The 21,935-nt window shown below is 57.6% G+C and overlaps 7 protein-coding genes across 7 annotated transcripts; 4 read left to right on the top strand and 3 right to left on the bottom strand.

Moving 5' to 3' along the window:
* Nucleotides 1–753: 753 nt before the first annotated feature.
* Nucleotides 754–1,752, top strand: INS49_014116 (uncharacterized protein; the record flags this gene model as incomplete). The annotated part of the gene is made up of 2 exons (XM_043174807.1): nt 754–1,359; nt 1,417–1,752. 2 exons carry the CDS (start codon nt 754–756, stop codon nt 1,750–1,752), a joined length of 942 nt encoding a protein of 313 aa, XP_043021752.1.
* A 244-nt stretch (nt 1,753–1,996) lies between these two features.
* INS49_014115 (uncharacterized protein) lies at nt 1,997–3,721 on the bottom strand (the record flags this gene model as incomplete). The annotated part of the gene is made up of 7 exons (XM_043174806.1): nt 1,997–2,289; nt 2,369–2,683; nt 2,745–3,076; nt 3,172–3,402; nt 3,462–3,519; nt 3,579–3,597; nt 3,650–3,721. 7 exons carry the CDS (start codon nt 3,719–3,721, stop codon nt 1,997–1,999), a joined length of 1,320 nt encoding a protein of 439 aa, XP_043021751.1.
* A 542-nt stretch (nt 3,722–4,263) lies between these two features.
* Nucleotides 4,264–5,630, bottom strand: INS49_014114 (uncharacterized protein; the record flags this gene model as incomplete). Its single annotated transcript, XM_043174805.1, has 4 exons — nt 4,264–5,017; nt 5,077–5,249; nt 5,306–5,412; nt 5,474–5,630. 4 exons carry the CDS (start codon nt 5,628–5,630, stop codon nt 4,264–4,266), a joined length of 1,191 nt encoding a protein of 396 aa, XP_043021750.1.
* A 1,400-nt stretch (nt 5,631–7,030) lies between these two features.
* On the top strand, nt 7,031–9,647 carry INS49_014113 (uncharacterized protein; the record flags this gene model as incomplete). Its single annotated transcript, XM_043174804.1, has 2 exons — nt 7,031–7,304; nt 7,360–9,647. 2 exons carry the CDS (start codon nt 7,031–7,033, stop codon nt 9,645–9,647), a joined length of 2,562 nt encoding a protein of 853 aa, XP_043021749.1.
* Nucleotides 9,648–10,665: 1,018 nt separating this feature from the next.
* On the bottom strand, nt 10,666–12,453 carry INS49_014112 (uncharacterized protein; the record flags this gene model as incomplete). The annotated part of the gene is made up of 2 exons (XM_043174803.1): nt 10,666–11,500; nt 11,567–12,453. 2 exons carry the CDS (start codon nt 12,451–12,453, stop codon nt 10,666–10,668), a joined length of 1,722 nt encoding a protein of 573 aa, XP_043021748.1.
* A 2,595-nt stretch (nt 12,454–15,048) lies between these two features.
* Nucleotides 15,049–18,698, top strand: INS49_014111 (uncharacterized protein; the record flags this gene model as incomplete). Its single annotated transcript, XM_043174802.1, has 5 exons — nt 15,049–15,451; nt 15,516–15,691; nt 15,748–16,176; nt 16,248–18,322; nt 18,491–18,698. The coding sequence occupies 5 exons, from the start codon at nt 15,049–15,051 to the stop codon at nt 18,696–18,698; spliced, it is 3,291 nt and encodes a 1,096-aa protein (XP_043021747.1).
* Nucleotides 18,699–20,352: 1,654 nt separating this feature from the next.
* Nucleotides 20,353–21,625, top strand: INS49_014110 (uncharacterized protein; the record flags this gene model as incomplete). The annotated part of the gene is made up of 4 exons (XM_043174801.1): nt 20,353–20,374; nt 20,450–20,549; nt 20,629–20,715; nt 20,851–21,625. The coding sequence occupies 4 exons, from the start codon at nt 20,353–20,355 to the stop codon at nt 21,623–21,625; spliced, it is 984 nt and encodes a 327-aa protein (XP_043021746.1).
* Between the last annotated feature and the right edge of the window lie 310 nt (nt 21,626–21,935).

The raw sequence follows: 21,935 nt of genomic DNA, 5'->3' as shown, positions 1-21,935 counted from the left end.
CACCTGGGCGTGTGAATAGGAGGTGCGGGATGAAGCGGGTTTGTGGTCCGAGCGTCACTGGCCTGAGTTGTGGTGATTGGCGCTGGGTGACCTGCTTTGTCAGTCAGTGATGGGATGGCCCATATCAGTGAGATGGCAATGCAGGGAATTGGCGATTCAGTTCTCCCTTTGCCATCTCTTGTCATTCTCAATCAGTTTCCCTTTCCGGCGTGATCATATCACATCTACTTGGTGTCCAGCAGCCAACTATACCAAGTGACAGACGACACTTGTTAAAGATCGACTGGAAAGGGAGCCTCGACTGCTGCCAGGGTGTCGCCACTGAGAAAGGAAACTGGACGCAGTACTCACTTTGAGGTTGGCTCACAATCGATCACTGCCTGCTGATTTCTTTGTTGTGGGGGAGGGCGTTGGTTCAAGGCGCTCCAAAACAAAAGCAGCAAATCACCAACTACTCGGGCCTGGCAGGTTGGACCAGTCTACGAGCTTGAGCCGGCTTCACGATCAGAGGCCAAACTTGGAAGACCGGCCTGGTGACCCGTTGATACTCGCATATCTCTGGCCACGGTTCTTTTATCCGCATAGGAGTTGAGGGGTCACTCCAGAAGCATTTCACAAAGTCAAGCCCGAGACTTGGGCTTTCTGGATAGTCTAGGGAGAACAGACACAGACGCGAATCTCACACCACTCTACACTGGCAACCATTCAGCGGACTCAACGCGGAGGAGACACACTATTCCATCTGGAAAAGTCATGGCTGAGATACGGTTTAGAGTCCGTGGCCCGGGCTGGGTCGAGACGGTCACAGCAACACCAGACTGGACGATCCAGAAGCTACTAGACCACCTGAGGGAGAAGCAGGGCGCCCAACCGTCAGCCCTGAAGTACGGCTACCCCCTCAAGAACATTGATCTCAGCAACACAAACGCAACGATCGAGCCCCTGAACTTGAAAGGCGAGGCCATCACCTTCGTGCCAAAGGAGGAGGCCGCGGCGCCCGAGGTGCCCACGGCCACGAAACCAGACTTCAAGCCAAAGGCGGTGGAGCCCGACCACACGGTCATAGAGTGGCCCGAGAAGGACGGCTTCCTCGCGCTGCGAGTGATGCCCGACGACAACTCGTGCATGTTCACGGCGTTCGGTGGTGTCCTGCAGAGGGCGGATCCGGCGCCGACGCTGCGGAGGGAGGTGGGCGAGTACATCCTGGCGCACCCGGACAAGTTCAACAGTGTCGTGTTGGAGATGGAGCCGCAGCGGTACGCGCAGAAGATGCTCTCCCCGCAGGTTTGGGGCGGCGCCATCGAGCTGTCCATCCTGTCAGACATCTACGACATCGAGATCTGCTCCGTGGACGTCAAGGTATGCGAACACCCAACGGGACAAGCCATGTCAGGAGGAGTCTAACACATCACACAGTCACAACGCGTAGACCGTTTCGGCGAGGGGAAAGCGACCCGCTGCCTCCTGCTCTTCTCGGGAATCCACTACGACCGCATAGCCTTCACCATGGACCTTAGCCTGCCGGTGGACTTTGACGAAACGAAGTGGGACACGGGCAACGATGCCGTGGTCGAAATGGCGCAGCGGCTTGCAAGGCAGCTCAAGGATGCGCACTACTACACCGACACCACCGACTTCGTCCTCAAGTGCGACGTGCCCGGCTGCGGCTGGATCGGCGCCGGCGCCGCAGAGGCGAGCAAGCACATGAAGGAGACGGGTCACTCGGCCCTGAGCGAGATGCAGATCACTTAGAGGGTTTCCACGGCTGGGCGGCGGGGGTGATGTGCTGGTATATTTTGGCTGTAGTCTTGGGGTTACCACGATACTTTGAGCTTTGACGGCATGGCGTGGGTGATACATCGCAGCGTGATAGAATTTCTTGGACCAGGAGCACACAAAGACCCAGCGCAGCCACATATTCATAGACGGTCGTTTTTTCGCATGAGACTAAAATGCCGGCTGATCCGAACAATTACCAAAAGTGCCTCGCGACTCCTCACGACTTGTAGGTGAGGCCGCCGCCGTAGCTGTGCTCGCTGTTCTCCCCACCGGCCGTGACCTTGCCCTCCGTGACGCCCGTCTCGAACGCGCACGTGCCCATGTCCAGCTTCTTCGCTGGCCCGCTCGGCGAGATGTCAAAGTCGAAGATGTCGATCGGCAGGCCGATGGTGGTGCATGCGTTCGGGATGTCCACGATGCCCGCGACGTGGCCCTGGACCGGCGCGCACGACAGCAGGAGGTAGATCTGGTAGTCACTGTAGCCAAAGCGGCGGAGATATTCGATTACGCCTATACAACAGTCAGTCAGCTAGCCGAGGGAGATGGTCAAATAGAAGACGCTACAAAGAAAGAGGAAGAGGACACTCACGCAGCGTAGTCTGCCGATAAGCAACAGCAACATCAAGATAATGCTGCTTCCCGTGCTGGTCGACACTAAAGCCCTCGAAGTAGATGTACCTGCCCGGGCCGAACTGCGGCTCGACAGGGCCGGGGACGTAGATGGGGCTCTTCATGCCCAGGTCCGCGAGCCCGTTCTTGAGGACCTTGAAGTTTATCGTGATGACGCCGGCCATCTCGATCGCCCCACAGAAGCTGATCTCACCGTCGCCCTGGCTAAAGTGCAAGTCGCCAACGCTGAACTTGGCGCCGTCAACGTGGACGGGGAGGTACACCTTGCTGCCGCCTGTGCTCCGCGTATTAGCTTAGATATCTCAGAGATACGGTAGTGCGAGGCTAATACATACGCGATAAGTTCTTGATGTCACAGTTCCCCCCGTGCTCCGGCCGGCCGGGCACGGTGCGCGCCCCCTCGCGGCCGATCTTCTCGGTGAGGTCCACCTCGGACGTGGTGACACCGCCCGGGTGGCAGTTGTGGGGCAGCGGCGGCAGCGCGACGTCGCGGCCCTCGAGCTTGGAGCTGGCGATGAGCTGGCCCTCGCGCTCGTTCCATGTCGCCAGGACCTCGGGAGAGGGGGCACAGCCCAGGATGCCCGGGTGGATGAGACCGGCGAACTTGACGTGGGGGATGTGCCTGGAGGTGCAGTATATGCCCTCGAAGTCCCAGATGGCTTTTGCGCTGCGTAGTGTGAGCTGGGTGGTGTTGGTGAGGAGGGAAAGCAGCCAAGTAGATGAGGGATACATTCTCGCTGACTGCATGGGTTGGTGGCTTACGCTGATGGATAGATCTCGTCCAGGAACCCGCCTCCATTGCTCTTGTCAAACACTCCTGTAAACCCCCATGGCTGGTCCTGGAAGGGTTGCACGTCCATTATCTCAACAAGCAGGACATCGCCCGGCTGTGCGCCTTCAACTTCAAACGGCCCGGAGAGATAGTGAATCTTCGTCAAGTCCACGTTTCTCATGTCGTCTGCAGAGTCATTGTTCTTGATCTGGCCGCCGGTCCTTCATGGCGATGTGTGTTAGACACAATGTGTGTTCTAGATGAGGACGGACTAACATACCAGTCGACACACTCGATCTTAACGGTCTCGCCATCCTTGATCTTGCCCGCAAAGGGGACTGGAAGCATGATTAATCATCATCCAGAGCATTTTCCATCAAATTTTATGGTATCTTACTGTCTGGGTGCCATCTATTCTACTCGCCTGTTAGTTCTGAGACCGAATTGGCTCTAGTGTACGTGACTTACATGAAGCTGAGACTGCTCACTAGCAGGCTTGTCAAGGTCGACCTTGCAGACAGTCCGAATTTCACCAGGCATATTGATCAATCTGTATGATTCCGAATAGGATTGTCCCAGAGGTAAATTTATGGGATGCGTGGAGCAGTGCCTAGTTATCCTCCCTCTCCGGCCATGACGGCAGGTCTGTAGTTATATCACATCCCACGAACTACCCCGCACAGGCATACGGCAATGCTATGTGTCCCTGAGATGGATTCTCGCTTGGACGACGTAATGAAATCCGACTATACAGATTAGGATGGTCGTTATCGGAGCAGTTGGTAGTTGACGGCTCGAAACGAATCCCAGCCCTTATCTAGGGCGACTCGCCCAATCCCGAGCTTGGCCGCACCCATCCGCCCGGATCGGCCCCCTTGTCTCCACCTCTCCGCAGATAAGACCGCCGGAGTCTTTGTCGGTAGGTGATTTGGAATGCTGAGCCCGTCTCATATCAAACCCCGAGTGTCTAATATGTGGGATAGTCAACAAGTAGACTTCTTTTATCAGTTGGTCAATGCATCATATCGGTCTTGCTTCAATTGACTGCCATTGAGCATTTGTTCATCATTGTTACGCAGGGGCTAGAGCTCAACCGGCCGAGCTTCGGGATGAGGATCCACTTCGGAGTACGAAGGTGGCTCGTCATGGATCTTATCCAGACTCGACAGAGGCAGGCTGAGGAACTTCTGCTTGTTTCTCCATTCCCGCTGGCTCGCTGCGAAACCATCGGCCCTGGTCGACGGCGGTGGAGGATCCGTAACCTTAGTGATCAGGTACGCAGTTGACGCCTCGGCGACGCCATATATCAGTACACCTAGGAGCGGCACGCGGAGCAAGGTGTAAAAGCCAATGCCGAACCCGAACAGTAGCCCCTCGCGGCTGCGGAACCAGTTGCGCTTCTCCTGCTTGTTGAAGCGGATTCGGGCGAAGTAGGGCTCGAGTAGCTCGCGCATGAGGCTGCGGGATGAGAAGTAGGTCTGAAGGAAGATTACCAGGTATCTCCGAGGGAGGAAGATTCCTGTGCCGAAGATGACGGAGGCCGGGCCGAGGCCAACTGCCTGGTTGAAAGTGTAGAAACTGGCGGCGGGCAGGACGAAGCGACCGACCACAGGCAGGTAGGACATCAAGTAGACGGCGAGAGAGATGGCGGCCTTGCGTGCGAACCTGTACAGAAACATTGAGATGGCCTCGGCTGTGCTGGTCGTGTGAGTGCTCCCGTCTCGGGTGGAGTACTGCCTCAGGTTGGGATAGTACATATCCCGGAGTTCCTTGGGATCGTCATGTTTATGCTTCTGGACGTACGTTATGTCCACCCACCTCAGCGACTCCATGAAGCTGTCTCTCGTCAGATCCCAAATCACCAGATCAGGATGGTTTCCAGTGGTTGGACTCACAGGTTGTCTAGGGTGGGCGTGGCATAACGCATCAGAGTCATGAGGAAGAGTGGCACCTGCAAGACATAGTTCGCGACGAAGTCGAGCCCTTCAAGGATCTTATCGTCCCAGGTGACAGAATCAAGGCGGAAGATGAGAGACAGGAACCATAGGAAGACTCGGACGCCGAGGATCTAAGAAGGGCATGTGAGCACGTGTCACGATGTACATGGGAATATCGAGCACTTACTGGGATATAGATGGCAAGACGGATGGCTATACCGGCGGCCACAGCGATTGCGGCCTGGCGATAGTGCTCGGAGCTGAACAGGGCAGGATTCTGGAGTGCCCGGTGAGCTGTTGGTCTGTGTCAGCGCCAAGGACCAATATTGGCCAGCAGCAGGGTGTAATGGCGTACCTCCAACTAGGGTGAGCTGGACGCCTCGCAGGATGGCGTTTATGTCGAAGTGGGAGATGTCAAATGCCTTCTTGAGCTTCTCCTTGTCAATTTCCACGGGTGAAGACTGCTGCTGCGCTTGCTGCTGGCCTGGCGGTCTCCTCTCGCGGGCCGCCATAGTGATGACGACGTTGGTGTTGTCGATCTGGGGATGGGGTTGCAAGTTCAGTTGAGATGGGCAGCAGAGGTCGTGACTACGAATCGTTATGTATTCAGACCTAGACGTGACAAAGAACCGTGGGATCACGGCTGTTGAGGCCTCAACAGTCACGATGCGCAGAGCTTACGAGGTGGATGGATACCTGGTGGTCTAGTGGGCTGTGTGTGTGGCTTGGGTGTGCTCGGCCTGGAGAGCCGAGATGATGTCAGCTCCAGCTCCAGCTCCAGAACGGCGCGACGCGCAGGCACAGACGCAGACGGCAGATGGCGGAACGGTGGAACGGCACACCTGGTCAGAAACGGCCAGGGTCTGGACAGCCTCGCACAACAACAAGCATGGGCCACCTGGGAGCTGCAGCCCCTGCCTTCCAAGGTTTCCCCAGGTGCTCCGAAGTCCCTGGATCTTTGCTGGGCTGTCAGTGACCGTCAAACTCCCAAAACGGTCGGCTATTCCCAGGTTGCTCTCAATTAATGCCCCATCAGACAGGGAGACAAGCTGCACAGCTTGCCCAGGTACTGAAGCTATGGCCGGGGAGATGACGATCAATCAGTCCATCAGATGATATCTTGCTACAAAGAAAACAAGCATCAACATTCAACATGCCACTCGCTGTCAGAGAATGTGCGCCCGGCCAGCCAGCCAGCCATCATTTGTCATGAGATTCTGGGCGTTACGCCGCCTTCCCACTAGATGCAATGGCCAATGCCACCGTTGGATTGACGACTGCAGAGATGGAGAGGGACGATGGGACCCCTCCCAACCTTGGAATGCAAGCTGAATTGCGACTGAGTGGGGGTGACTAGTAATAATACTGTACCTACAGTGGCAGAAGTGGGTTACCGTTACTCGCTTCCAATCTCAACCCCTGCGGGACTGCTGCAGGACGGCTGCAAGACTGTGGGTGCTCCTCTGCTGTACCTGGACACGCCTGGGGTCTAGGCTGGCAGCCGACTCGACATCGAAAAGTTGTAGACTGATTCCCTCGCCTCGACTCTTCGTCCAATCTTCATCCCTCGGCCTGCCCATGCGCCTGCCATTGGACACAACTCTGTTTCTTCTTGAGTCCTTGAACTGAACAGAGCCCGATCTCTTGCAGCTCGGGCTTGGTCCAAGCTGTTGCTTGCAGCGTCAGTTCACAGCATCGTTCGACTCGTGTCTCAAGTGCTTCTTGATGAACTGATTCTCCTCCAATCTGCGACCAATATCTGGGTCTTGTAATTCGACTCGTCCAACCCCTCCACAAGCCCGCCCTTCTTGCCATGTGGACAATTATCGCACCTCGTCTGCTGTAGACATGATTGTCTGACAAGACTCTGCTAAACTCGACCGCCTCCCGCGCCATCACACTGCCCATAATCATGGACCAACTACGACCGCCCGGTGACAACATGCCTTTTCCCGCCCCGCGACGACATTCCACCGTCCCAACCTCTTTCCAGCCAGCACCCTCGCGCCCGCCTTCGAACTCTGTCTCCGGTAGTGGCTCCGTCGAGACCCTCTTTAACCATCCCTCCGTCAGGATAGTGGCCTTCTCTGCCGGGAAATCCGCATTCGACCGGCCCAACCCTGGCTTCGAGGATAAGCCCGGATCACTGCCCTCCTCCTCCCAGTTCGAGAGGACCCTAGCTGTTGGTACGTGCGAGCCCTATGCCATCATTTTGAACGCTCCTCGCTAAAGTCTTTCAAGGTGCTTTCCAGATCTACCGAGCCCCTGGGTCCGTCGCGTTCCTCCGATGTGGCTCAGCCCTACAGCCTATCCTGCCAAAGAGCCAATGCTGGACCCTGGATGAGAATTCAAGCAAATTCGCACTGCAGATCCGGCGACCGAATTATTGGAGAATCGAGGTGCCTGTCAGCGATGATGAAGACACACGGAGGGCGGCCGTACTACGCGAAATTCTGGATAAAATACTACAGTTCGAGAAGACACCATGCCCCTTCGAGAGGGACTTCACCGTTCAGCTGCCCGAGAGGCCGACGACGCCCGTCAAGAAGCGACCATGGACTCCTCCGGTCCGGACAGTTTCGATGAATTGGCCCCCACAACCGGTCACGCCGCCTCCTGAATTTGCGACTCGGACGAGGTTCTACAACCCAAATGCGCGAAGGCATTCTGATTTCGGCGTGGATTTGTCCAAAAGCAGCTCTACGCCTGCGACACCTGAAGCGAAGCCTGAAGGAAGGCCTGGAGATGGATCGTCGAGATTCGGTACACCCACGAGACCGCCATCGCGCAGGCTGTTGGAGACGATGGAGACGCCCCGGCAGGAGACGATCCCGGAGGAGGTCAGTTCTGAGGAAGTGAAACCGGAGTTCGGCATCAAATTCAGATCGGTCCTGGAGGAACCCGAGCCACTTACACCACCCCTTACCGCGATCCCGCCGGAACTTGCCAGAAAGCCAGTCGAGCCCGGTTCAGACGCGCCTGCACCTGCCAAAACAGAGGTAAACATGGCAGAAGACCTCGAAGCAAGTCCAAAAGCCCCAGAATCCCAGAGAGATCTATCTGTGCCGAAGAAGCGCGAACCCATCTGGATAACGAAGAAGCCGTCTGCTACGACTAGGAGGGTGCAACGGCCAGCGCTACCAAAGGCGCATTCGGTAGGGCCAATAGCACCAACGGCCTCGAACGTCCAGGTTGGAAGCATGGCGGACACTGCTAAGACTAAATCGCCCGAGGATAGCGCAGACCAAGGTTCACCACTGGTGACAGATAGTGCAAATCGGAGAGACTCGACGGACTCTGATTCCGAAGAAGCTGGTTCGATTGAAGGAGCTGGGCAGATGCGGTTGAGACGGACCAGGGTAGCAGCCTTCGCATCCAGGCGAGCCGCAACGGCGCCTTCACTGAGAGTTCGAACTTCAACGCCAGCCTTGAATCTGCCGCAAGAGACACCTGAAGACCTTCCCGAGCCAAGCTCACCAGCTGAGTCGTCGGATTCGTTCCACAGCACCCAGTCGTGGCACTCGCCTCTTGCCCCTCCCTCGCCGCCCATGTCCCCAAGGCGAGCATACCCCTATCCGCATGAGAACATTCCCTTGGCAAAAACAGGTGATGGGTCAGAGTCCGCAGCCACACCTACTGTATCAATATGGGAGAAGAGTTCCACAGGCGCGGTTGCAGGGAGCGGGGCTGGGACGCCCATCACCCCGTTTTACAACGACCACAATGGCGATGGTGAGGCAGAGAATAAGGATGACATGAAGCCATCGGACGAGCCTGAAAGAGCGACTCAGGCTGTCCCTATCACCAAAGCTACCGTAGAAGAAGAAAGCTCGGAACACACCGCAGCCGCAGACACCGACTCACTCTCAACGTCCTGGTCATCCGCCGCGTCTCGGACATCATCCCCAGGATCAAACACCGCCATGCGCCATCGCGCAGCAACGACCTCAGTCTCCATCTCTCACACCAGCCCGCGTGCCCTGTCTCCCCTTCCCCCACCAGCAAACCTCTTCACACCCCGACAAGGTCTCCGACGACTCCCGTCGACTGCCGAGCTCTCTGTCCGCGCCTCGACGGCCGTCAAGACGATCCGGCGCATCCCAAGCGCCATCCTGAACAAGACGTGCGAGATGATTCTCGGTCCGCCAGTGCACCTCATCAACCTGATGCTCAAGGTTGCGGCCCGTATTGCAGCGGGTGAGTTCCGTGGATTTGTTTTCGGTATGGGCGAGGGCGGCGAGGTGGTCGACGTGCGCTGGGACTGGAGCGACGAGCACAGCGACATCGACGAGGGCGCTGCACTCGAGGGATGGGACGAGTCCGACTTTGACTTTGGCGACGACGCGCGCAGGCAGGCGGCCATCACCCGCCAGGGGGCACATTCGCAGTCCCGCGGCCGCAAGATGAGGGCCAGCTTTGCCGCCGCGGACCTTTCGAGGCCCGCGAGAGCCCATGGAAAGGCTATTGCGTACCAGGATCCCTGGGATGACGAGGATGAGGACCCGAGTCGCAGCTGGGGCGTTGACTAGTGGTGGTTATTGTACTTGGGGTGTCATTGAGAGGAGACGTGACAGGGAGGAGATTAGGAATAAGATAAGGAGGACTTTTGGGACCTAGGTGTAAGGACGATACCACGAGCATGCATGGCCGGCGTTTTATATAGTGGGAAGCCTAGCCTTCCATCTGAGCAAATTTGGAGCTCTCCCCTTGATGTGTAGTAAGTAGTCGATGAGTCGTCGGGTGGTTTCTACACGGACTGATGTAGTCCGCGACCACGGTAGATGAACAAGAGTAATGACCATCTAGACTTGTCATCTTTGCCACGGCGTAGTTTATGAGTGACGGTTCTCATTGTTGATGTGGTCCAGACATGTACACGCATCGAGGTGGCCTCGTTACTGGGTTCCTTGCTTGTCATTGAAATTTTTGGGAGCCGGGCGCCATGCCTTGCAAAAAAAATGGGCAGTCAACTTTCCCTGCTTTGTGACTCGTCTAGATATATATAATATGTACTCTCCCTCCACGCCGGCCTTTGCAAACACACAGTCTGTATATCAAGCCGAGAGACCAGAGACGCATCTGAACCCCAGCTCCCTCGCGATATTGCGTTGTCATGTCAAGGTTAAGTGACTCGTCGGAATGAGAAGAAGAAGAAGAAGAGCGGCAAAATAGAGAACAGCCCAGGTCCATATTGTATGTTGGAGGAAGGGGAAGTTTCCCGCCTGGCTGGAGAATGGAGAAGAAGAGAAGAGGAGAATAAAGCTAGTGAATCCGTCGCAATGAGTCCGGAACGCCGTTTCGATATGCATTGATTCCATTCCCATTTGACCGTCCACACCAAAAGCCATCCCAATCTGACCTCCGGCCTACGCGGCCCTTACTCACCTGGCCGGCCACCTGCGCTCTGCTGGGCTGTGTGATCTTCCCTTTTCAAGCAAGATAAGATAGACCAAGACCAGCCTATCATCAATCTGCCACGCCATATTCAACAACCAACGCCACTTCCCCACGCATCATCCCAGGCTCTCGTTCCACTGCCGCCGACCCTCACCTCCGGAAATCCAAACTCCCCCTGCTCCTGTCCCCGTCCAGGCTCGGTCTCACCGACGCGCTGGAGCTCCGCCGCCGCATGGCGCGCTGCTCGCCCGGGTCCGCCGGGTTGAGCCCGGACGACCGCGCGAAGAGGTTCAGGATGTCGGTCAACGAGATGACGCCGGTCAGGCGGCCTGACAGGTGGGCGCCAGGGAGCGCAGCCGCGGGTATGGACGACGACCCCGCACCTGGGGTGGTGGGCGAGAAGACGGACGAGGACATGGGCAGGGGCGAGGGCGGCGCCGACACCTGGCTCTGGTTCTGGTTCTGGGTGTTGATGGTTGTCGCGGACACGGAAGGGGAGGCTGCTGTACTGTTGGTATTGCTGTTGCCCGCCGCTGCGCCGGCGACGGCGGTGGTAGGCCCGCTTGTGCTCTGTGTGGCGGCCGCGTTACCGCCGGCGCTCCAGGTGTTGGTATTTGTGCCGACGGGACCGAGAAGGGGCGTGGCAGGGGCACTGGGGCTGGGGCTTGCGCTTTCGACGACCCACATCCTGTGGGAGCGAGTTGCGACGAGCTTGGCGACTGTGGCTGCGAGGGTCTGGTAGGGGTTGACGTAGAAGACGGGGACGGAGTCGCGGCCCTTCTCCATGCCGCGCTCCGAGAGGATGACGGTGATGAAGTGCATACAGGTGGACTGGAGGAGCGGGAGGGAGGCGGCGGAGGTGAGCAGGCGCACATCGGCGCTGGAGATGTTGCCGACGACGTTGGAGGCGTTGTCGATGACGGCGACCGAGGTGAGGCCCTCGTTGGACATGAGCATCAGGGCTTCTGCGAGGGGTGCGTCGGCGCTGTAGGAGAGGAGGGAGAGTTGTTAGCTTTCGGACAGTCAGAAAGTTGTTGATGGAGCGACGTACTTGATGGAGATGATCTGCTGCGACCCAATCTGCAGGTCTCTCAGAAGAACCGGGTACAGCCTCTCGATGACGGGGAAGTTGATGCCCTCGTTCCAGAAGAACTCGAGCAACTTGAGCTGGGACACGATGCCGGTGACCTCGCCCTCCTCGCTGGTGATCAGGAGGCGGTGGATACCGCTCCCAAAGACCTCGATGGCGCCGGGGAGAAAGGTCTCGGGGGGGAGCGACAGCAGCTGCTCGGGGCGGCAGATGGGCTGTATGTCCTTGAGCGGGATGGCCTCCCTCTCCCTGGCGCGCGTGGCGATGGTGTCGTACAGGGCGACGTGCTCATCCTCGGGCCTGGCCAGCCCGACGACGGCGAGCAGGTAGGCATTGAGGTCCCTGTAGTCGAAGCTGGAGACGGCCTTCTTCTGGGGGCCGTCCTTGACCAGCACGCAGTTGCCGGCGGCGTTCCCCTTGACCAGGGCCATGGTGGCTTCCTCGACGCTGCTGTCCAGGTCGACCCAGCGCACCTCGTCGGTGTTGAGGGCGACCAGCTCGCCGACCTGGACCTCGCGCCAGTCGCGGCCGGCGAACTTTGGGTTGGGCTGGCGGGACGAGGGCGGGTGGTTGATGAGGTCCTGCACGGCGGCCTGGGTGAAGGAGGGGTGGCGGGAGGTGCGGGGCGAGGGCGGGGCATGGTGGTTGCGCAGGTTCTCGGCGAAGCTGGAGCGGTGGGCGTGCGAGTGGACGGACTTGTGCAGGGACGAGCTGGACGGCGATCGCTGAGGGAGGCCCGGGTGCTGGCCGGGAGAGGTCGAGTAGAGGTTTGGGTGGGCGAGCTTGTCGAGGCCGGTGCCCGAGGCCGCTGGCGACGGCTGCCTGCCCTGCTGCTGTTGTTGGTCCATCTTGAGGGTCGACGTGATGGTGATGGTGCTTGTGGTGGTGATGGCAGTCGGTAGGTACCTAGTAGTAGTCGTGACTACCTTATCTGGGAGGCAGACGTGAGGCGAAGCTGCTGCGATATATCCCGTGCACAGGTGAGATCAGGAGACTGGCGCACAGAATCGCGTGGTGGCGCAGGTCGCACAGCAAGGTGCAGTTGGCAGAGGAGACGCAGGTGGTGAGGTTGACCAAGGCAGCGAAAGGTGAGGCCAAGGTTGTCGACAAGTGGGATGGATGCGATGCACTGCACTGGCGGCACACAGGCCAGGTTCGCGGAGGTGGTTCGTGGGTCGTGGGTCGTGGTCCGGGGTTGACGGTGGAGTATCGAGGGTCGAGGTGTGCAGCTGAGCCAGGCTCATTGGCCGTTTCTGGCGGGGGAATAAACAGAAGTGACGACGGAGCTCCAGGACGCCTCTGGCCGAGCTCCCAGAAGAGGGGCTTCCGTTTCTCTCTCTTTTTTTTTTTGTTTCTTCTTCCCTCCTCTCTCTCCTTCCCCCTTCCCTATCAGCTGCCAGTAGGGTAAGCTCGATTAGCAAAGTGTCCCACGCCTCCTCTTATGTGCCTGTCTGTCCGTGTGTCTTTTTTTCAGGGGACAGACTATGATGGATAGACGGAGTATGATGTTGCTGGAGGAAGGAAAGCTCTACAGCTAAGCCCCAATATGATGATGAAGGGGGGAAAGCGGGAGCTCCGACCATGAGGCCAAGGGATCATGCCATTGAATAGGTGCCTACCTAGACGTACAGACGGACTGACCTAACAGCAAGAGCTGCTAGAGCTAGCTCACAAGCTCGTGATAGTCCGTACTTGTAGTCTTGGGGGAGGGGGAGCCCCATACCTAGGGTCGCTTGACCCTCGAGATGGATCGTCATGATCTGACTCAAGCATGGACTTCCTGACGACAAACATCACGCATCCATTTAAAATATCTGAGGGCATCTCGACTTTCGAATCTGACTGATTGCCATACAGTGAAAATGACACGATGACGGAAAAACGCACGAACGAGGCAGAATGGCCAGGATGAGATCCAGTATCTGGGATACTGCAGATACTACGTGGAACAAGAGAGAAATGTATGGACCACAAGTGATGCGATCGTCGCATGTCGTCGCCAAGCCAGATCAGTGACAGGCCCTCGCGCTCGATCACAGCAACGTCGGACGTGGGCTGACGGTCTGAGGGTTTTGGAGCACCAGTAGTCTAATTCGTTTGCCTGTGCTCTGGGACAAGCCAACCTGCATGGCTCATCCCTGCCTAAAACCGCTCCCTTTCATGCGGTTCCAAAAGAATCCCATCCGCCAACAGTCCAGCTGGTGCCATTGCGAGACCCTGCGTTTTTTTATTTTTAATTTTCTTTCTTTTGTCCCAGGGACATGCATCTTCCAGGGAGGACAGCGCTGGAGAACATGTGGTCAGGTCTGCCCCGAGAAGAAGTGTTTGCATGCGGCAACCCTGCAGGATTACACCCACAGACGAAAGCAGCTGACAGAAAAGAGAGGCCGAGAGAAGAGGCCATTCCGTCGCATTCCTCCTCCTGCAGGGCTCTCTCTATGCAGTATCGCCAACCTCCATTTATAGATGTCAGATACGCAAAGAGGGCTCCTCTTCTGTTTTCATGCTCTTGATGCTCATGAATGTACGCTCAATTTGCCACCGTATGGGTGTTTGCAATTTCTCATTGCGACTGTACAATGGGAAAAGAGAGACACAGACTGCAGAAGGTGGCGAGAGGAAGATAGAGAGAGAGAGAGAGAAAGAGAAAAGAACGAAAGAAAGTAAAAGAGAAATCCTTGATCTTGATAATTCTACTGGGTGCTGATCTTATGCGCACTACTCCTCCTCTGCCCCTCCAAAACCCACACCAGCGCCAGTGGCACCCACCTAACCCACACTCAACCACTGGTCATCGTGTTCCGCCCAAATTTCTCCCCTCAGTTCTGCTGCTATCTGCACATACCAAAAGTACCTGGGCTACTGGAGCGGAACCCTTCCACAGCCACGTCAAACTTTCACCTAGGACTGGGCCGGGCTGGGCAGGCTGGCTGCAGCACTATCTCTGTTTGTTTCCTAGACACACAAATTTCCCAATCCACCCGTTTCCACTCCCGTTCACGATAGTCTACCATTTCCATACCTTACCTTTCCTTCCTCGACTGCTGAATGCGTGCCGTCGCCTTCCAGTCTGACTTGCTTTGCTGCTCTAAATATTCACTCTGCCCGCCTGCCTCTGCACGGGCCATCCGCTTGTTGTGGACATTCCCCCCTTGTCCTCCATTTCTTGTCTCGTCCCACCGCGGGGCAATTCATTCATCGTCAACACAGCAACCACCACGAATACAAACAGACTTCTCCCCCAAGTCTCACGACCAATCCACCCTTTTCCCCCAGATAACAATCGCGTCCTGAGTCCCGACGCTTGCGCCCAGAGACCTCGCTGTCATAGGCGCGCTTTCTCGACTCACAGACTCCCCGTGTGCGCGCTGCGGCGCCTTGCCTAGCCATCGGCCCCCGCGCGATCCTCTCCCCCTCCCCTCCTCGATCCATATACTGCCGATATGTCTATCCTGCCTCCCGAGATCACGGCCGAGCTGGGCCAGCTCATCCAAGGCCTCCAGTCCCCGGATAATTCCATCCGCTCTCAGGCTGAGGAGGCGCTGGCCAACAACTGGACCAGCACGCGTCCAGAGGTCTTGCTGATGGGCTTGGCCGAGCACATTGCCGGGTCGCAGGACGTCCAGGTCCGCTCCTTCGCCGCCGTCATCTTCAGGAGGATAGCCTCAAAGACACGCAAGAACGAACAGGGCCAGGTCGTCGACGTCTTCATCTCCCTGGCCAAAGAGCAGGCCCTCGTCGTCAGGCAAAAACTCCTCGAGACCCTCGTCAACGAGTCCGACAAGCAGGTCAGGAACAAGATCAGCGACAGCGTCGCCGAGGTTGGCAGGCAATATTCAGATGCGAGTACGTGTCTATCTCCGTCGCGCCGGGTGTGTGTTGCCCGCTGGGTTTGCTAAACAAGGTACAGACGAGCCGTGGCCTGAGCTGCTCACCGTACTCTTCCAGCTGAGCATAGCCGAAGATCCTGGCAAGCGGGAATCAGCCTTTCGCGTGTTCAACACCACGCCTGGCATCATCGAGAAACAGCACCATGAGGCGGTCGGGCAGGCCTTCACCAAGGGTTTTAAGGACGAGTCTGTCGGTGTATGTTCATACCTCGCGATCTGGATAACACGAGACAGTGCTGATATTAGTCACAGGTCCGCCTCGCCGCCATGGAGGCGTTCGCTTCCTTCTTCAGGAGCCTGAACAAGAAGAGCCAACAACAATATTACCCGCTGATCCCCGAGGTCCTCAACATCCTCCCGCCCATCAAGGACTCCCAGGACTCCGAGGACCTCAGCAAGGCTCTGGTCGCCCTCATCGACCTAGCCGAATCCGCCCCCAAGATGTTCAAGCTCCTGTTCCACAACCTGGTCCAGTTCAGCATATCCGTCATCCAGGACAAGGAGCTCAGCGATATCTGCCGCCAGAACGCCCTGGAACTCATGGCTACATTTGCCGACTACGCGCCATCAATGTGCAAGAAGGACAGCTCCTTCACAAATGACATGATCACACAGTGCCTGAGCCTGATGACGGATCTGGGCGAGGATGAGGACGTCCAGGACTGGCTCGACGCCGACGACGTACGTCCAACCCGAGAGAGAGAAATAACAAAAGAAGGAGAGAATATCAGGATATTGCTAACATCGCGCAGCTTGACCAAGAGGAGAGCGATCAGAACCACGTCGCAGGCGAGCAATGCATGGACAGGCTGGCTAACAAGCTCGGCGGCCTCACAATTCTTGCCCCAACCTTTAACTGGCTGCCGCGCATGATGCAGTCAATGTCATGGAAGGACAAGCATGCCGCCCTGATGGCCATCTCGGCCATCTCGGAAGGCTGCCGGGAGCAGATGCTCGGAGAGTTGCGCCAGGTCCTCGACCTCGTCGTGCCAGCCCTCAAGGACCCCCACCCCCGCGTCCGGTGGGCTGGATGCAATGCGCTCGGTCAGATGAGTACCGATTTCGCGCCCACCATGCAGAAGGATTTCTACGACGCGATCCTTAAGGCCATCGTTCCAGTTCTCGATTCGCCCGAACCACGTGTCAAGTCCCACGCTGCTGCCGCCCTGGTCAACTTTTGCGAGGAGGCAGAGAAGTCCGTCCTCGAGCCATACCTGGACGACCTGCTTTCGTCGCTCTTCCGGCTGCTCCAGAACGACAAGAGATACGTGCAAGAACAGGCCCTCTCTACCATCGCAACCATTGCCGATGCCGCTGAAGCAGCGTTCAGCAAGTACTATGATTCCTTGATGCCGCTGCTCTTCAACGTCCTGCAATCGCCAATGGACAAGGACACCCGCCTGCTCAAGGCCAAGGCGATGGAGTGTGCAACACTCATCGGCCTCGCCGTCGGGAAGGACCGCCTGGCCGGGGATGCCATGAAGCTGGTCCAGATCCTGGCGCATATTCAGACCAGCGTCACCGACGCCGACGACCCTCAGGCGCAGTACCTGATGCACTGCTGGGGGCGCATGTGCCGTGTCATGGGCACCGAGTTCTTGCCGTTCCTGCCCAACGTCATGCCGCCGCTCTTGGAGCTCGCCAAGGCGAACGCCGACATACAGCTCCTGGACGACGACGAGCAGGTCGAGGCCCTGCAGCAGGAGGATGGTTGGGAGCTTGTCCCCCTCAAGGGCAAGATGATCGGCATCAAGACCAGCACCATGGACGACAAGCACATGGCCATCGAGCTCCTTGTTGTCTACGCACAGGTTCTCGAGGGCAACTTCGCGCCGTACGTTGCAGAAGTCATGGAGAAGATCGCCCTGCCAGGCCTTGCCTTCTTCTTCCACGACCCCGTGAGGTACATGTCCGCCAAGCTGGTCCCTCAGCTCCTCAACTCGTTCAAGAAGGCCTACGGCAACCCATCAAACGAGCTTCGTGGCCTCTGGGCTGGCACCGTCGACAAGCTCCTGGAGGTGCTGACCGCTGAGCCTGCCATTGACACCCTGGCGGAGATGTACCAGTGCTTCTACGAGTCTGTCGAGTGCCTGGGCAGGGATTGCCTGACCCCTCAGCACATGGACAAGTTCATCGAATCGGTCAAGACCGCTCTGGACGACTACAAGGACCGTGTGCAGGAACGGCTCGAGGAGAACGACGGCGCTAACCCCGAAGACGTTGAAGACGAGGCCGAAGAGACGCTCATGGCGATCGAGGACGACCAGACCCTGTTGTCGGATATGAACAAGGCGTTCCACTCCATCTTCAAGTACCACGGCGCTGCCTTCCTGCGCCCTTGGGAGCGCCTCATGTCGACATACGAGGCCTTCCTCAACAACGGGAGGGATCCGACGCAACGTCAGTGGGGGTTGTGCATCATGGACGACGTGCTCGAGTACTGTGGCCCCGAGTCCATCCACTATGCCAACTACATCATGACACCCCTTATCGAGGGATGCCGTGATGCCTCGCCTGCCATCCGTCAAGCTGCCGCGTACGGTATTGGAGTCGCGGCCCAGAAGGGTGGACAGGCATGGGCACAGTTCCTTGGCGGTTCGGTCCCGGCCCTATTCCAGGCGACACAGGTGCCCGACGCGCGGAGCGAAGACAACGTCTACGCCACTGAGAACGCATGCGCGGCCATTGCCAAGATCCTGCACTTCAACGCGAGCCATGTGCCCAACCAAGACGAGGTCATTACGCAGTGGATCAACACCCTGCCCGTGACAAATGATGAGGAGGCTGCTCCATATGCATATGCTTACCTGGCTGAATTGATTGACAAGTAAGTGAATGCCCTGTTCTGTTCGCGCGTGAGAGCCTAGACCGTCAAAGGTCACTCCTGTCATGCCTGTCCGTCCAAGCGTGTGGCCGGGTCAAAGTCGGCTCAAGAACCCTCTCCTAAAGGAAACTTGTCCATGTTCGAACATTGGCACTAACATGAATCCTCCAGGCAACACCCCGCCGTCGGCCAACAACCCGATAAGATCTTCCTCTACATCGCACAGGGCCTCGAGTCACAGACCCTGACGTCGCAGACCGCAAACCGCGTATGCACTGCCACCAAGGTCCTGCTCCAGGCGACCAACACGGACCCGACGCCGCTGCTCCAGCAGTTCACGCCCGACGCGCAGCAGGTGATCATGGCCTTCTTCAACTAGGGATTGACAGTTGGCCATCCCAATGCGGCGCCGGCGTCGGACCCGGGGCGGCGGGCGAAGACCAACAACTCGGCCGTGGCTTTCACGGTGTTGGGCTTGTAGGACGACCCGGTCGCCGGCAATAACAACCCGCTGCGAATTGAGTGATGATCGAAAGAGACGATCATGGAAATTGGGAACCCGGAGCACGCCCACGGATGGGCCCCTAGACGGCAGGCAAATCGGGGATTATCCTCCCACGCGACCTGCGACGCGACATTACGCGAGAAATGGGTGAGCGGCCGTGGCTGGCGAGTATGGCGAAATTTCTCACACCCGAAGAGGAAACGGTCCAAGCAGATTACAATATGAAAGTAAAGAAAACAACAAGAACATGGGATCCACCAGGCCCTCGAGTGTGCCCTTGGTTGGATGGATGGAATGGATGGATAAGGAACTGGTCGACGGGCCGAAGGCGAGAAGGGAGGAGAGGAGGGTGTGAAAGACGGTAGTTAGATTTCTGAAGATACCAAAACCACTATTTCTACCTTTTCTTTTTCTTATCTCGACTCTTTCGTTCCCTTTCCCCCCTCTCTCTTGTTTTTTTGCACTAGGTTTGTCAGGTGGAAGGCCTCGCCTTATGAGAGTGATTTAAGATCGTGTGTACGTGCGTGTATTCAGTCGACCAAGGTATTGTCTTGGCTTTTGGCTACTTGCTGCTATGTATTACGTTGTCAGCCAGCCAGCGCTTGGCCCTGCCAAGACGTTTGGTACTTTCGACCCGGGGAAGCGCGGTTCCCGACTCATTATGGCTCATCAGCCCGCTCACCATCGCACATCGCCGGCAGGGAAAAGAAAATGAGCGAGGAATCCTGCCTCACCGCAGTGCCTGACCGTCGCGGCATATGATTACCACCACCAATTCAAGATGACTCAGATACCAAGACCACCATCGGTTTTGCATATGTTACATAAAAGCCCATATAGACTAAGAAGCGGCCGGCGCGGAGGAGGGCCGGGGTGAGAAAGGCTCCCAGCAAGGCGCACACGGCGGGAGTAGACAAACTGCATGGTCAGGTTGGGCGGTGGTGTTCGGGCCTCCCGAGTCGAGCAAGTGAGCCATTTGGCCCTTTACGCCCGGCTCCGGGGCTTGGGGACCGGACGGGGGTTCCTCAGTTAAACGAGGAATACGTGCGCAGCAGGAAACTAAACTGATCGGCGTCGCTTCCGTCTGGGGCCCCAGGGGCTGATGGCTCATCCTGAGTGTCCTATCAGGCCGATTCGGGCGTAGGCTGTGTCCGCGCCGTATTCTGGGCGTGATACGCGATTGGTCGTTGCCCGTCCGGCTAGTCCTGATGTGGCTGCTTATGGCATGCGGGATGGGCACTGCTGCGGTGGTGGTCCCTTTGTTTGTTGCGCAGCGTCATTTCTTGGGCTGAGATGTAGGTTGTTGTGTTTCTGGCTGACTGGAGTTTTGATATAAAGATGGCCCGTGGCATCTTGGCTGATGAGCGACGGAGGTGGTTGTGGTCTTGCAGAGATTCCTGAGGTGCTGAAGTGCAGACATACCTTCCTTGGTCGACAGCACAAGACAAGCGAGACATTTCACCTACATATACTACGAATTTGCGAATTGAGCCTGCAAAAACTGGCATATCGAGAAACACCCGCCAAGATGAGCGCAAACGGCGAGAGTGGTACGCCCGCACTTTCCCTCATTCTCATGCCCACGCTGCCGCCGCCAAAATAACAATTACTGACGCGACGAATAGACAGCATCAACTACTGGATTTACGAGCCAAATAAGGGCGCGCCCGTGTTCTTCGCCGTGGCCTTTGCATTTTCGGGGCTCTGGCAGCTATGGCAAGGCCAGTGAGTACGACCCCCTTCTGGAAAAGGTCGAGCCTGTGGGCGAGCCTCGTGGCTGACATTTCTTCCTCTCCAACGACAGCTACTACAAATGCTGGCATGTGACGTGGCACTACGCCTCGTGCGCGGCCATATTTACGGCGGGCTTCATCACCAGGGAGATCGGGGCGTTCCACCGTGATAGCCCCCGTGTACATAGCAAGTCAATGCCTGGTATACGCAGCACCGTAGGTGGACCCCCTCCAGGCACACAGACAGACAGATGAGAGGGGACTCGGAGGAGCTGTGCTGACAGACCATCCAGACCACTGTACGAGGCGGCCAACTACCACATCCTGGGCCGTGTGCTCTTCTACGTTCCGTACCACTCCCCAATCCACCCGGGCCGCGTGTGGACGACGTTCGCGATGCTCGCGGCGGTAGTCGAGTCCCTGAGCGGTGTGGGCGCGTCGTACTCGGCCAACGTGTCCCTGCCGGCCTCGATGCAGGACACGGGCAAGGTTCTCATGAAGGCGGCGCTGATCCTGCAGCTGGTCATCGTCAACACGTTCGTGGTGCTCGCCGTGACGTTCCACCGGCGGTGCCTCAAGGCCGGCATCCACAACCGCAGCGTCAACGGCCCGATGCTCACGCTGTACATCAGCACGGCGCTCATCGAGGCGCGCACCATCTACCGCACCGTCGAGTACTTCGGCCTCGCGGGCGTGCGGTTCCACAAGGGCATGGACCTGGGCGAGTGGCCGCCAGAGTACCGGTACGAGTGGTTCTTCTACGTGTTCGAGGCGATGCTCATGCTCGCCAACGCGTTGCTGTGGAACTTCCGCCACTCGAGGAAGTACCTCCCCGCCAACACCAAGGTGTTCCTCAGCGCGGACGACGGCGTGACCGAGATCGAGGGCCCCGGCTACAAGGACAGCAGGTCGTTCGTCGCGACCCTGCTGGACCCGTTTGACTGGTACGGGCTCGTGACGGGCCGCGACAAGAAGGACCGGTTCTGGGAGGGCGGTGACCGCCAGGGCGGGCGCGAGGTGGCTGTTGCCAAGGGCGAGGCCAAGTCGGCTGGCCACGAGATTGCCTGAGTTTCTTCATCTTCGTTTGGGCGAGGGTGAAGTGACGGCAGTTCACTTTGACGGGTCATCAGCTCGGGGCATCTTGGACACGGAGTGATGTTGCACGTGTCGAGGTCAGTGTGTGGCACGGAAAAGTGGCTGGTGTTATTCTGTCGAGATCAACGCCAGTCTGGTCAGTTTGGGAGTGGGGTTTCCTTTGGTTGGTGGGCTCAGCCCCGTCTGTTGGTAGTTGGCTGCAGGTGTTGGGCATGTTATTTTGGAGTTGATTTGTACTTGTTTCGTTCGCAGGATACCCATGTTGGTCTCGATTAGAAGACGA

The sequence above is a fragment of the Diaporthe citri genome (genome assembly GCF_014595645.1).
Source record: "Diaporthe citri strain NFHF-8-4 chromosome Unknown scaffold_7, whole genome shotgun sequence".
Lineage (NCBI taxonomy): Eukaryota > Fungi > Ascomycota > Sordariomycetes > Diaporthales > Diaporthaceae > Diaporthe > Diaporthe citri.
The sequence above is the reverse complement of the archived record's forward strand: the minus strand, read 5'-3'. Positions and strand labels throughout refer to the sequence as shown.